At 35.1% G+C, this 15,659-nt stretch overlaps 1 protein-coding gene across 1 annotated transcript in view; it reads left to right on the forward strand.

The window, feature by feature from the left end:
• Nucleotides 1-12,121, forward strand: part of UBR2 (ubiquitin protein ligase E3 component n-recognin 2) — a 50,922-nt gene extending 38,801 nt beyond the window's left edge. Inside the window, exons 33-46 of the mRNA XM_009707445.1 lie at nt 64-132; nt 950-1,098; nt 1,194-1,249; nt 1,677-1,773; nt 3,933-4,004; nt 4,507-4,638; nt 5,270-5,360; nt 5,901-6,031; nt 7,757-7,865; nt 8,113-8,169; nt 9,478-9,555; nt 9,845-10,015; nt 10,708-10,809; nt 11,412-12,121. Of these exons, the coding sequence (XP_009705747.1) occupies nt 64-132; nt 950-1,098; nt 1,194-1,249; nt 1,677-1,773; nt 3,933-4,004; nt 4,507-4,638; nt 5,270-5,360; nt 5,901-6,031; nt 7,757-7,865; nt 8,113-8,169; nt 9,478-9,555; nt 9,845-10,015; nt 10,708-10,809; nt 11,412-11,553 (1,456 nt within the window). The 3' untranslated portion in view covers nt 11,554-12,121. The remainder of the gene's footprint in view (nt 1-63; nt 133-949; nt 1,099-1,193; nt 1,250-1,676; nt 1,774-3,932; nt 4,005-4,506; nt 4,639-5,269; nt 5,361-5,900; nt 6,032-7,756; nt 7,866-8,112; nt 8,170-9,477; nt 9,556-9,844; nt 10,016-10,707; nt 10,810-11,411) is intronic.
• Nucleotides 12,122-15,659: the final 3,538 nt, after the last annotated feature.

Below are 15,659 nucleotides of genomic sequence, written 5' to 3' on the forward strand. Positions count from 1 at the left end.
AATGTAAAAATTATGTATAGGTTGAATAATCAGTGTTTTATTATTTCTTGTTTGTACAGGCAGTTCTGGTAATTCCGAAAAAATAGATCAGCTGCAATTACCTGAAGGATTTAGACCAGATTTCAAACCGAAGTATGTATTTACATCTTAATAAATCATTAAAAATTCGTCTTGAAATGGTAACATGAAAATAGGATGTGACTTCTGTGCCATAAGGTCTCAATAATTAAGGCAAATATATGAATTTTGCTTTAATTAGAAAAGTTGATCCTATTATTATGATGGTATTGAAGTCCAACCCACAAGTAGTAAATAATGCAGTAGAATTTCAGAGGTGGATGTGGTAAGTATATGTACAGAGAAGATGCTGCATTTTTATATATTTCGACATCAGGATTAAGCTTTGTTTCCGTTACCTGGAACTGGATGAAGGCTTCATCATTGTAGCTCAGCACTACAAGTAAAACATGAAGAAAGACTATGAAGTGGAGAGTATGTTAATATGTAATTTTAGCTATTATGACGTGTTTGTATTTGAGTCTACCCTTTCTTGACTTGAGGAGAAAGTAATAAAATTCATTACGTGGTACAGACATTTGTCTGCCAGCTGCACACAGAAATGCAAGACACCTATCCTGGCTGATGACAGATTTTGCTATCAATCACTCACAATTCTTTTAATTTAGCCTTACCTATATCATCTTTGAAGACTGGATATTCTTAACACTAAAAAATGAAATTGGTACCAGTCAAATAATCAAAAAATAATTGGGAGTGTATCTGTCATAGAAAAGAGGTTACAGAATACCAGATCCAAAGGAAGATACTGGAATTCTCACTTAAATTTTAAAAATGCAGGTGTTGGCTATGGGGTGAATGCTCATTATTAAAAGTACTATGCTGCCAGTGGAGAAAATAATGAATTAGTAATATTGTTTTCTTTGATCAGGAATCCTTATTCTGAGAGTATAAAAGAGATGTTGACAACTTTTGGTACGGCAACATACAAAGTAGGCTTGAAGGTTCATCCAAATGAAGAAGATCCACGTGTACCTATAATGTGCTGGGGAAGCTGTGCTTACACGATACAGACTATAGGTACTAACGTATTCCTTTTGCTCCTTTATATGTGAATTTCAGACTTTAGTTAAATTCACAGCATTGAAATATTTTGGGCTTTTGTTTTTTTCCAGAACGAATTTTAGCTGATGAAGATAAACCATTATTTGGTCATTTACCTTGTCGACAGGTGAGGATCAAGTAGTAATTCCTTTCTGAATCAGTGGAAAAAGATGGAATTGTGCTGCTTTAATGCAGAAGATCTAAATTTTAAGTTATGGTTATTTGATAGCTTTATCTGTTGGATCTCAGTGTTTAGTCAATCAGTATCTGATTATTAATCTATTTAAAAATCAAATCTAGCAAAACTATTATGCTTTTTTCTATAAACGCATAGATTAGTAAGGCCAGGGTTTCTCATGGTAACAGTCAAAATAAGAATATTGAAGGGAACTTGTGTATTTGCATAAATATAAATATCTGTCATATACTTAGACACTCAAACTGCTCCCATAAACTGCAGCTTAGGGGCCTGAAAAGAATACTGTAAGTCAAAAGACCTTTTCATATTGAACTTCATTAACTGTAGCAGTGTCTCTTTTTCTTTGTTTTTAAAGGATGACTGCCTTACATCATTAACAAGATTTGCAGCAGCTCACTGGACAGTTTCATCTCTTTCAGCAGTACAGGGTCACTTTTGTACTCTCTTAGCATGTAAGTTCATTATCTTATGCTTTTTTTTACAAAGGTACAGGTAGAAAAATGCTCACAGAATGATTGTCTTGATTACAAGAAGATTGTTTTATGTAGAGGTTTTAAGTACTAGACCAAGAGCTGGTATTTTCACATCTGTACCTATACATATTTTGTCATACCTTGGAAAAAAAAAGACATTTCTTTTGGTCTGCAGTTCCAAGATACTTTTCAAGAGAAGCATGGATATTTTGCTATGAAGGAGTTCTGTTGATTCTTCCTAGTATTTTTATTGCTGCTTTTAGAAGGATACCTAGAGCAAAGGAGAAGGAAGCGTGGTCCTTCACAAAAGTGATATGCTGGAACTTTAAAGAGGAGGAAATTAAAATTAATATAGTATTGAAAGGAAATAGGATATATGCAGAGGTCTGTAATATATCTGCAAACTTCTCTGTCCTTGAAAAGTATGATCTGTGATAAGACAGGACTTATTATGTGATGTCATGTATTAGTTGAATTTTAGTGAAAACAGCCAAAATGTTCCAAGCTTGTAGCATTTGTAGATACAGGAGAAAAGTCTGAAGTTCAGCCTAATGCAGTAATTACCCACGAGAGGACTATTCCGAAAGGGTATTATAAGATGGGATAATTTAAATATTTACAGTCAGTAGAGCCGGGAAACTTTTAAAATGCATTCATATACTGAAATTACTAGTAGACTTCATACCACCTACTTCAGCAAACAGTTGGCAGCTTTATGGGGAAGAACTTAATTGACATCAGTTTGTAGCAGTAATGATTGAGCCATTTTCTACGTGAAGCCGAAGAGAAAATGTTGCTAACTATTTGACTGGAACTTTGTCATACATGGTATTCTGCATGGTTTGGGTTTTCTTGAAAACTTGAATCAATGTTTCTTCAAAGCTCTTCTTCCTTCCAGCTGACAGAAGCAACTGTACTGCTTTTATTTTTATTAAGGAAAACGGTTTGCTATTTTATTTTTCAAGGCTAAGAATAAGGAAAATTACTAGCCTTTGATCCATCAGTATTCTAGAACTATACATAAAGATCACTTATCAAATAAAAGTTTGATTTTGGAAGTCCTTTGCTCTGGTCACGTTTTTGACAGAAGCATTTCTCACACTTTTGGGTTGATTTCCGTGGCTGTATGCTTACAAAAGTAAAAGCATTTTGAAATCTGAGTGGTGGTGAAATGTTTGCTAATAGAAATAGCTTCAAAATGTGACAGATCTTCAGCTGTTAATTTTTTGGCCAGCAAGGCAGCAGTCTTCAACTGAAGTCTTTTTTAAGTTGTTATGATGAGCCTGTTTTTCACGGTAGTAGGGTTCTTAAACATGACAGCTTAATGCTTATGTCTACATTGTAAAACTATTCTCATAGCTGCAGTTGAAACTTTTATTGTAAATCAGATTTTACTGCTTGGAATAAAGACGTTTGCAACTGTTCAGTGATTGTTATTTTAAATATGTTGTAACATTTTCAAGACACTTTATGTTTGCTTTTAGATGGAGATACTTGAAATTTATTAAGTGTGTGAATTTCTGTTGTCAGCTGGAGTGCTTTGGTTAATACTTTGTGGTTATGGTGAATGTAAATACAGAGATGAGACCAATACCTAGCTCTTTCTTAATTAGAGATAAAATAATGAATTTAAGAGACTCTTCAGCAATGCACTTTTGAGTTCATAAGGCAAATGAGTTACGTGAGGCAGATTTAGTGAACCTTGTAAAGTTAAGCGAATAGCAAAAGTTTCCTTTGAACAGCTGTCCAACAGACAACAACTAGTGGTTCTATTTAGTCACCAGTGTTTGAGCTTGTTTCTGGGTCAGAGCTTGAGACACTGTCTTATTTTATCTCCTACGGGAAACCTAAGCAATAAAAGAAAGTCACTATGGGAGTAGTGAATGGCAGGATTTACTTTGTTATAATTACTTTGGGTTTGTTTCATTTCAATACAATATAGTCAGGTAGGCAAGAGTCTCTTCCAATAATGTTGAACAACTCTTGAATTCACACCTTTCTGGCCAAAACAGGTACATTTGTATTTTAAGTACTTTAAGCGTATAAACCAAGGAGATGGCTCTCATTTGTAACTGAAGTACACTAAAATCTTTTCATATATAAACGTTCAATTTATTTTTCTCTCTAAAAATACTCAGCACTGGTGCCTAATGAAAAAAATGGAAATCTTCCTTGCATACTTGATATCGACATGTTTCATTTATTGGTAAGTATTCAATAATATGTATAAATAATGTTTTGTTTGATCCAGTAGGCACTATGTGAAAACTTAATTGGAAACTCTCTCTTTACTCTGGATTAGGAACCTTTCAAAATGTTCAGGCTTTTAGTATTTTTACTAATACAATTTAAAGACTTTTTAAATTTCAAGTATTCTTATCTATAAATAAAAAAAGGGATAAAATGACGTGGAATGTGTGCTCTTTGGTTGTTAAAAAATCAAAAGAAAAAACCTAACCCAAACCGCCCCAACAAACCACAAACAAAAAATAGGGAAAAAAACCCCACAACTAAACCACACAAACAGACCCCACCCCCCCCCCCCCCCCAGTAGTTAATCATGGTTCCCTTAAATAATGGCCACCTAATTGGCCTCAAAATTAACCTTCTGAGGTATCCTGCGTTCAAAGGGTATAGTTGCAGCATGAGCAGAGAAAATGGGAAGATTCAAAAAGAAAAGGAATATACCAGCTTTCTTGTTTTCTTTTACAGGTAAGCTTGGTGCTCTCTTAGCCATACATTGTCAGGATTTTTCAGGGGTTAGTCTTGGCACTGGAGATCTTCACCTGTTTCATCTTGTCACTATGGCACACATAATACAAATTTTACTTACCTCATCAACAGGTAATGCCACTTTCTTTCAACTGTTATTGAAATGATTCCTCAAATCTGTATTTGGAAAATGCTAATGTGCTATTGGTAAATGTGTGCAGTTTACAGTGCAAAATAAAATTGCTGGTGCTCTCCCTTTTAGCCCATAGGAAGTATTGGTAAATTGTACTTACGAAAGTTCAGTCTTTTATCTTTATTGCTTAACGCTGGAGGTTTTTTGGAGCATAGCTAGTCATGAATCCTAGCTTTCTAGCTGATGTAGCAGTGCCTAAAGTGTTTGTTGCAGAGACTTGGCTTAGGCATTGCATGATGAATAAGTTGCAGTTAGTGAAGTAAGGAACCAATGTATCTTCTGGCAAGAGGAACTGGGTAAGTTGTAGTATGCCAAAAGCAAGTAACTCCAAGCAAGTATATTAAGAAACCCAGTCAATCGAACAAGTAAACCAGCATCTCACTGGAGTTGACAATAGCATAAACTTACCATGTAAGATGTGCAGAAAACTTTTTTCCAGTACCTCATATGGTAGTACAGTGCAATGTTTCACTTAGTTTTGGCTGCCTTCTCAAAACTTGAAAAATTACATTGTTGCTTTATAAACATGTATATACGAAGTAACTTGCTTATTACTTCTTTCTTCTTCAGAAGAGAATGGCATGGATCAAGAAGACACTAACAGTGAAGAGGAAGTAGCTGTGCTTACACTGTATAAATTTCTTTGCCAGTGTACAGGAAGGTAAAAATGTGATCTTTTGAAAAAATTTTGTAATATTTTCTCCCTCCCAGACTCAATGTGAATTACTGACTGAATTCTATATACTAATGCTGTCAAAGATAAGACTTTTCACTTGGGAACTCTTGCATCTTGTTTCTTAGCCACTGCTTCTAGATTCACTTCTCAAGTAACTATTCCTATAAATTCCTCTGTGCTCATGAAGATACCTGCTCATGAAGGTTATGCTCTCGAACAATTTTTTTAGTCAGTTTTCAAATGTGTAGAATCTGGAATTGGCAGTATCTGAGCATAGAAAACTTGTTAGGATCTGAAATGTCTGTGCAAAATTTTCCTTAATTTACTGTCCTGATTGGTTACACTTTTATGAATTTCTATCTTGTTGTTTTTCTTGGAATTAGCGTTGAAATAAACACTTTGCATAATGCTTATTTCAACTAAAGTGGGTAATTTACTATGAAATATGACTGAAGATTTACTAAATATAGCTCTCAAACTGAAATGATTAAATAAAAGCAAACTTTTTTTTTGTGTTATCTTAAGTGCCTTGAAAGAAATTTCCTCAGGCTGGCACCTGTGGAGGAATCTAAAAACTGGAATCATGCCTTTCCTGAGATGTTCTGCTTTGTTTTTCCATTACTTAAATGGAGTACCAGCACCCTCAGAAATTCAAGGTAGTGTCTGCGTTGTATTAAATCAGCTTTTCAAGACATAAACATTTATGGACAAAATCAATTACATTTAAACTCTCTTTTCTGAAGAAACTGATTGAATGAATGTGGGCTTGTTACCAATGCAGGATCATATCTACATAATGAAAAAGGCAAAAAAAATTATTTCTATTTTAAAAATGTATTTTTAGTATACAGACAAGTGCCATTCTAGATTACTTAAACAGAAGTTGATGCTCTTCTGTTAAAAAGTGAAATTTTGATTATTTCAAACCTCCTATTGATTACTATTTTCAAATGAGACCTGCTTTTGCTTGCATTGGTTTAATTTGAATCAGCATCTGCTAATAATTAGTATCTCTCTATACCATGTTACATTACACCCCAAATAATCAATGTTCAAAACATACATTACTGTCCTTCACATATGGTGTATATAGGGATAGACGTAAATCTGAAGATGTTGATAGTAGGTTCACACTGCTTCAGGATTCCCGTGTTTAAAACCAAGTCTGATACTTGGTGCTGAGCTGACATGAGAACAGTGGTTGTCTCTTGCCATGGGTATCTTCATGATTTGGTACTTGTTGTAGAATGTTTCCTTGACACATAGCTCCTTGACAGATTGTGTTTAAAATGTAGATTTTTTTCATTTAACAGTTGCAATACTTAAGCATTTGAGCCAAAAGAAAAGAAACCTCTATTCCTGAACTTGATTTTTCTATAACAAGGTTTATTGAGTTCATAGTCTGGACCAGTAGTGACCACTTGAGTTCTTTATGTTATGGATACTCTAAAGGTGAGGTACTAAGTGCAGATGTACTTCCAGACAGTAGGTCTGAGGGCCTTTAGAGAGTTGGTTGTAGGAGAGGGGAAGAGGAAGGCTTTGCTTCCCTTTTACAGTCCTCAAGTCCCAGGTGCTTGGATGGCCCTGCAGGTCCCCACTGCTGAGGGATGACCTGACGGTGGCCGTGGCACTGGGTGTTTTGCTTTCCCTTCCCACTCCCCTGCCCTAGGACCCACTGATCCCACAGCTGGCCTGTGTTGCTCTTTTCTGGTGTTTTACTGGGGTTTGCGAAATGGCAATCACTTGTGCATGAGACAGAAGTGAACACAGCTTTTATTTTAATTCTCTTTACTCCTTCATTCAGGAGCAAAAAAGGCCATGCCATGGAAGAGGTACTGGTACTCTTCATCATGAAAGCTGGGAGAGCAGAAGTCTAGGGAGTCAAGCTAATAGACTAGTATGAATATGGCAATCTGATGGCTGTCCCCCTACATATTTTAGTAAAGTTTGGCATTGCAGGCATTTGCAATTTCTGAGGCTGTGGTATGCTGCTTGTCACTGACCACCTGTCTCGTTTGGTTCACAGACTCCACGGAGTACAAGGTAGCCATTTAATGGACCACATTAAAACAAAGACATACTAAGTTGTAAAGGCCATTGAACTCTCTGTTGTGGTTCTTCTATGACTAGGCTTGAAACATGCTTAGGGGAGAAGTTTGAGGAAAGTTGCTTTTCATTACTGGGAGTTTCTGAGCATAGCTGTCTGGTACCTTTACTAGCACTTTCATATTTTGTACCAGGTTTTGGGTCTGGGGGATTAGAGTTTTAAAAAGAAAAAAAAAAAAGGATAGCTGTTCCATTATTTGAAGCTGTATTTCATTTATTGTAGATAATGTCATTTAAAAAAATGTAATTATGAGAATTACACTTTTTTTTAACAGTAAATGGAACAAACCAGTTTGAACACTTATGTAGCTATCTTTCCTTGCCGAACAACCTCACTTGCCTTTTTCAAGAAAATAGTGAGATTCTGAACACGTTAATAAAAAGGTAAGTCGTGTTTTTATGCTTAGTTTAAATATGATAAATAATCCTGCACAAGGTAGTAATAGAAGTATTCTCCCAGGAGTGCATATATGAACTGTAGACTTGGAAAAGCATTTGTGAAAGAAGTGTTTTGAAAGAAATCATTTTGGTTGTAGAGATTATTGAATAGATGTACTGTGGATTTTTGCTTATTTTTTTTTGGAAAGTATCATCTATTGAAGTTAAAAGCCAACTTCTTTCTTTCTTGTAGTTGGTGCAGTAACAATGAAGTAAAAAGATATCTGGAAGGCAAGAGACATGCTATCAGGTAAACATGGAGAAATTTGAAGCAGAGACTGGAGAAACTTTAATGTTGCAGTTTTCTCCAACTATTTTTTTTTCCTAAAGGGTGTTTATAATAACATAATATCAGTTCTGCTTTATTGAATGACAAAGTTATTAGGGGATAAGTGAAGAGATTTTTGGAATTTTGTAAGAAACGTGAAATGTTGCTTGAATTAGTAGATTTTAAAGGCAAAGTTAAATACTACAGTTTTATTTAGACTGATCTGTAGTAATCAGAAGCCATAACATTTCCTCTTATGTTTCCTATAGTGGATTTGTACCTTCTGATTCAAAATATATGCTGTTGCTAAAAGACATATATAACTTTTTCTAAAAATACCAGGCATTGAAGAGCTTTTTAAATTGTCTTTTTAAAGAATCCAAATTCTTCAGTGAAATTAACACTGAGTCAGTTGCTAAAAAGAGAATTTCCTTTTCATACATTTCTACTTGCTAAGCAATTATTTTGAATTCAGAAGGTGTTTAATACTTAGTGGGTGTAGAAAAGTGTTTGGGCTGTTTATGAAGGCTGGGTAAAAATAGTGGTCATTAATTTATAATTATTTGGATAATTGATATGAGGTTCATGGTGCTGTCATTAAAAACATTTCCCTGCATTTTAATCGCCTGTGCTAAATACATAAAGTCAATCTTTCAGTGTTGTACATACAATAAGGCTAAGTGACAGAAATAAGAATTAATCACTTCATCTGTTACATACCAGGCTGTTAACAGAATTTGTTGTACAGTAAGAATACTCTGATTGCATAATTGATTTCCTGTTATTTTAACTGTTACTTCTAAAGATATAACTATTTGGTATTAAGTAGGTCCTTTTCACTGTGTGAATATTTCATTTTCTTCAGGATACAAGTTCTCTGAACTTGAGAGTCAGACTGTTTTCTAATCAATATTAGTGACAAAGGGAAAATACAAATCAAATTGATAAGGGAGCAGAACAAATATTCAGTTAAACCAGTAGTGACCTCATTGTGAGGTTTTGCTAAAAGCATGCATTTGACATGTATTTGCTGACTTTCTGCCTGTGCATTTTCTCAAATTCATAAAAAATATGACTAAGAAAAATGGAGGTTGTCTAGTTGAGAGATGTTGTGGGTTCTTTTTTTATGTGCTACCATTTTACTCTATGAATGGCAGAGAAGAAGAAAACTTTAAAAATTTAATTATTCACAGATGCTGTTTAGATGAGTCAGGAAAACATGAATGAGTTTGAAATCACTGTGTATTATTTATTGAAATATGAGTGGTTAATTTGATTGCTTTATTCTAGCTATGCAAGAGAATCCAATAGATTAATAGACCTTCCGGACGACTACAGCTGCCTCATTAACCAAGCATCCAGTTTCTCGTAAGTTGTATGCATTTATAGTGAGGACCCCTAAAGTCTTCTGCTCCTTTTGATGAACTGGGAAACCACTAACCTGAAAGCCTCAGAAAGTTGTTTATAGAATCATAAAGTTAATGGCACATAGTGATTGTTATCTCTTCCAGCAAAACTGCTTTGTATTTCAGTGAAATAGAAACTGCAAGGGTCTGTATAACTGTTAACTGTATAAATGTTCAAAAGTACTTTTGAATCTTTTCACTGTTTAGAGTTAATACGTACAATGGATATGACTTTTTTTGCTTAACAAAAGGTGTCCGAAGTCAGGTGGTGATAAAAGCAGAGCCCCAACATTGTGCCTTGTGTGTGGGACCATGCTATGTTCTCAGAGTTACTGTTGTCAAACTGAATTAGAAGGAGAAGATGTTGGAGCCTGTACTGCACATACATACACTTGTGGTTCTGGAGTGGGCATATTCCTTAGGTAAGGAACTGAACACCTCTACTTATAATTGCTAGGTTAGATGGTGTGTGTAGACACTAAATAAATAGTTCTATAAATGTGATTGCAGATGTGGTTTGTAAAGGCAGTGGTTTGTTAAAAACAGGGTTGTCTAAAAACTAGAGTGTATTCATCTTCCTTATACTTTGGTATAAGGTTCAGAGGTTGTTTCTTTGAAAACAAAGTATCATGGAAATTTTGAATTTAATTTTAAAGTGAATTTGTTTTCTCTGTGTGTTTATTTCCACTCAAGTATTACAAAACAGTGAAGGTAAATACCTTGATTTTGTTGTTGGTGGTGCTGCAAACATGAAAATTCATTTCAGTTGTCTTCCTGCATACAAGGAAAGGTTAGGTAATACCTATTTTGACTTTGGCAAAGATTAGTGAGAAGTGAAATTGTTTTACTTTCTTGTTGTGGTTGTGTCGAGTGTTTTACACAGACTGCAAATAATATGACATGAAACTACATTGTTTTTAACTGCTACCAGGGAGTTGTAACAGGAAGATAATAAGATCTTTAGTTTAAAAAAAAGAAGTACCTTTAAAAATCTGTACATGCAGATTATATGGAATGAAAGTAGGTGAGAATGGGAAAAGCAGAGTTCTTGAAAGTATGAGAAAATGTTCACCTAAAAATCAATACCTGAAATCTTCTCTGTGTTTCTCTCTAGAGTACGAGAATGTCAGGTGCTATTTTTAGCTGGAAAAACTAAGGGCTGCTTTTATCCTCCTCCTTATCTCGATGACTATGGAGAGACAGACCAGGGACTCAGGTACATATTTTTAAAAATACATCTTTTAAAGACAGGAATTCTAAAACTATCTGGTTTGTAAAACACACTTTCTATGTTACCTTTTTATTTTAATTATATAGGTAATATTATATTTTGACATTGCTGCTGCATCTAATATCTTCAAACATTTTAATGCTAATAGGTGTTTTTAGGTTAAAAATACCCAATGGGAGATCTTTGCCAGGTTATAAACAATTGTCCTGAGGTGTAAAAAGTAAATCTTTTTAGCATCTGTGAAATTGCCTAGAAACTAAGGCTGAAAATTTTATTTATATATAGTGCGTTTATTTGTATAATCTGTGTTAATTTAATACCAAGTGAAAATACCACAAGATTATTTTATTTGATATGGTAGTTCTTTGTCTTAGCTCCTATCTTTGCTTCCTATGAGAATATTGGTGGGGGACTAGACAAGGTAGCACTCCAGTTTACTAATCCAAATGTCTGTTGATTTGTTCTGACAAGAGAAGAATGTTAAAGGGTTTTCTAAATATTGAATATGTTCAGAATATGTCACGCCTGAGTGTGTGTGCTGAGTTGCAGTGTTTTATCATTCCTGATAAGTATTATCTCCTTTTCAGACGTGGGAATCCCTTACATCTGTGCAAAGAACGATTTAAAAAGATTCAAAAACTCTGGCAGCAGCACAGTATCACAGAGGAAATTGGACACGCACAAGAAGCAAATCAAACACTAGTTGGCATTGATTGGCAGCATTTATAATGCTTATCTGCTGAAGACTGGAACTTTATTAAGATTTTTGTAACAGTAAGCTTTTCAAAGGAGGGATGAGGAAGAAAAGTCTGAGGAAAAAAAAATGAACACCAACAAACCCAGTCTTGTAATTTAATCTTTGTTTTACAATGTATTTCATAAGGATACCAGTTAACATAAATCAAGTAAACTTCTTTCTATGTAAGCAAGTTTTATTAGTCATATAATGTGCACTGTGCTTCCTTCACAGAAATGTCTTGGGTTATAAACCTGGGCAAATGAACTTGAGTTTCTGATAAAAAAAAAAAAAAAAAGAATGACTCTTTTTGGAAGTCTGACTGATTTTTCTTATAAACTGCAAGAAAAAAAAGACTGCTGAAACAGAAACTAGATAGAGCACAACTACGGATTGTGTTTTGCCCCTTGCTAGTAATCTGAGCCGTTTTATTTATTATTCTGCATTTTAATACTTAAGCTATGTGTACATGCAATGGAATGAAGTAAGGAAGCAAATAATGTAGCAAATGGATGTTTCTGTCTGCATCAGTGGATAATTCACTCTTTCACTTGGTGTACCTAAACCGATTTTGTCATTTGTACTCTTGCAGCTTTCTTGCTTCCAGTTGTTTTTAAACTAAAAAAAACAAACCTAACACTAGCTTTACAAGTAAAATAATTTAATTTAAAGCTTTTTCCAGAGCATTGCACTCCTTAGAATTACGTAGTTTGTAATTTGAATTTAGCTGGGAAACCCTTTCACTTTCAGTTATGTGATTGGTTATTGGTATTCAAGGGTTGACATTGTGCTTTAGAAGATATTTTAAGATAACGACAATACGTAAAATGTCATGACAGCTAATTTTATGTTAATTTTCAGAAGCACAGAGGATATTTTCTTCATTTTTCCTAACAGCCACCTTTTAAGGTGCAAATCCCATCTCCTTTCTGTTGCAGACAAACTGAATGGTTTCCTCTGGCTTTGAAGGGCCACAGTCACACTGCCCACATTTTTGCATCGATTCTTTCTTTTTTTTTTTTTTTTTTTTTCTGTTGTCCCATCAAGTATATTTACTTTTTGGCTTGATTTAAAGCTCTGTAAAGATGTTTGCATATAGTATATTTTATAAATATATTCTATAACTGCGCAGATTTGCACTTGATACGAGGGTGCCTGAAGGCAGTGAGTTTTCTAGTTGTATGTAATTAGACCGCCAAGGTGTCTCTAAAAAGTGACATTATGCTTACTGATTTTAAAATAAAATCCATTACCTTTTTCTCTCTTATTTTCTGACAAATTAGTAAAATCTTAATTTACATAATTCTATTTCTTTAATAATCTGTGGTTCTTTTAGTTAAGTCTTACTTTCTGACTATGTTTTCAGCCCAGATAAGCAATCCCTTTACTGTCTGCTGTGTCTTCAGTTACACTTGGTCTGACTGAATTGTTTCTATTTTTACAGATTTAATGCTTCAGATAAATTTTGTATATTCATGGTGTACAGGACAATTTTTCAAACATTCAGTAACAGTATTGAGTGAAGATGTGAAGTATGAAATAAAGAAACTTGGCCAATGTTGATTTCCTTTTCTTAAAAACAGTACAGACTACTCTTGGCTCTACTACCTGTTGTAGGTCGAATCATTTATATATTGCTGTCACTTTTTACAGAGACATGCAGAAGTTGCAGGGAAAAATTACATTAATGCTTCATCTTTGCCTTCCTCTACTTAAGCTGGTTGATATATCAACAAGTTTCTGTGCATGGTACTTAGAAATCACACTTTTTTGGTGATGTTACTATTCCTTTGCAGAGATTCTTGCTTTTTAAGCTGTGTGCCACAGTTTCAAATGATGTGTAACTGCATTGAAAAACTCTTTCCTGTAAGCATAATATTAAAAAGATAATTTATGATACTGACAGATTTCTCTGTGCAAAGCAAAATATTGACAGCAAGAAGGATTTTTTTCTTCTGAGATCACAGTTGAAGACTGCGAGGTTGAATAGGTTGGTAAAATTATGACCACAAGTAATTGCAAAGTACACAATTTATCATCTTTTTGCACTTGAGTTATTCATTACTCAAGACTTCTATTTTCTGATTTGTTCTGCATGTATTTATATTAATGTAGAAATATTTATATATAACATTGTTTCAGTATCAGGGAAATAAGATCTGTAATAAATTGGCTATAACTTTAATATTTATGGATTATGTGTACAATTGAGAATGTATTATGTGTTTGGGGGGAGGAAAAATACCCAACAACAAAAACCCATAGAATCCTCAAACCTGAAACCATCATAACAGAATACAAAACAAAGCTGAAAACATCAAGTAAATGCTTTTGGTGTTGACATTCAATAAGTACTTTTAAAATGTTGTTTTTAGAATTTTGCTGAGCTTGTTCCGTCGAGTGTGTCACCTTGTTAATCACAGGCTAACAGAAATACCTGGATGTGCAACATCTGCAATTCCCCAGCTATAAATGTAAGATGATTATATTATTAGTGTCACTTGCTTCAGTCAGCTAAACCTTTCTTGACCTCTACCAAAAAATCTAATCGTCCTTTTAAAGGATTGTAAATTGCATTTTATAAAGGGATGAGGGTTGAGGTTCACATCAGTAATGTTTTTTACTCTGTTCGTACTTCAAGACAAGACTTTTTACTGTCCTCAGTCTGCCGTAGGAGGCTCTTTCTTACTCTGGTGGAAGTACATAACCAAGGTAACGCCTGATACCTTCTGACTCGTGCCAAGAGCCAGCAATCCCCACAGTGCTCTACCTACTTCATCTGTAATGTTATTGGGAATTTGTTGGCTGGGATGAAGTGCTCATGGATTCTCAGCGTATTTACATCTCTAGCTCTCCCCGGCTTCCCTACAGCTTTCTTCTGTGTCTCTCAAACTAGTCTTCATGCTGATGACTAAGGAAGTTAAATTCAGGCCTCATTTCCCACTCTAGCGTTAGGTTTCATGTGTTGCTGCACTGTACCGTTAACTTCTTTTATTGGGACAGTGGACATTGGACATGCAGCCACACAGACCCTTTTCTATCCTTTTACGTTTGACATGAAGCCCTACCAGCTCTCATGCTCCAGCCCTGGTGTCTCATTTTAAGTGCATTTTATTTTATGCTAAATGACCTGTGTTTTGTTTAGGAGCTCCATCATTGTGATAATTTTCTTTATGACCTGAATGTGTAGAGGAGAAGCTGGATGCTTGACCTACTGTACAAGTACCTTCAGCACAAAATCCCAGCTGTTTTCCTTTCTGGAAGATTAAATTGCACAAGAGGAGTTGCATCGCAAATCTCTTGGCAGTAGAGTCCTGTTATGATCAATTGAGCATGCAGTCTGCCTCCCTTCTGCCCTGAACTTTCCTTCTCTGCTCCTTTCTAGGAATTGCCTTTGGCGAGAAGTAGTGGCTCTGTATTTCCATTCCACTGTTGAAATTATTGATTATATAAGTCAAATATGACAGTATTAAACAGTTTTTGGCTTGAATATGAGCCCCTGGAGAATGCCACTTGTAACTGGTTGGTTTCCAACTGTTTGTTGCTGCCCTCTGAGCCTGAAAACCCAGCCAGATTTCTATCCGCCTTGCAGTCTGTCTAGTCTGCATCTCCTCAAATTGATTACAAGGATGCTGTCTGAAATCATATTGAAAGATTTTCTAAAATAAGAGAAAGTGGTTTTACAACAACTTTCACTTACTAAAAAGCAAAAGAGGAACAGGCCTTTAAACTAGACCCAACAGTTGAATGATTTTTGTCTATGACCAGGATAGAGAGGCTATCTCTGATAACAGCAAGTTGGGCTTCTGTGGGTCTTCTGATCTTCATATTTTCATACTGCTATCTGCTCTGCTTTTGATGAGCCAGGACTGTTACCTGGACAATCTTGTATCTTGCTGGGAGTGGGATGGTGCTCTTCATATCTTAACTGGCATTTAAAGAGAACTTTCTTGGGGAGGCATCCACTTCTCTACCATTAACTGTTCAGTTCCTCAGCTCCTTATGGTGAGTGTCTCAGCATCCTCTTTGACCCTGCATGGAGAAGGTTGGAGACTTCATGGGAACAACACTGGATTCCGTTATCAAGGCTTGCCTTCTG

The sequence above is a fragment of the Cariama cristata genome, unplaced genomic scaffold (assembly GCF_000690535.1).
Source record: "Cariama cristata isolate BGI_N322 unplaced genomic scaffold, ASM69053v1 scaffold9919, whole genome shotgun sequence".
Lineage (NCBI taxonomy): Eukaryota > Metazoa > Chordata > Aves > Cariamiformes > Cariamidae > Cariama > Cariama cristata.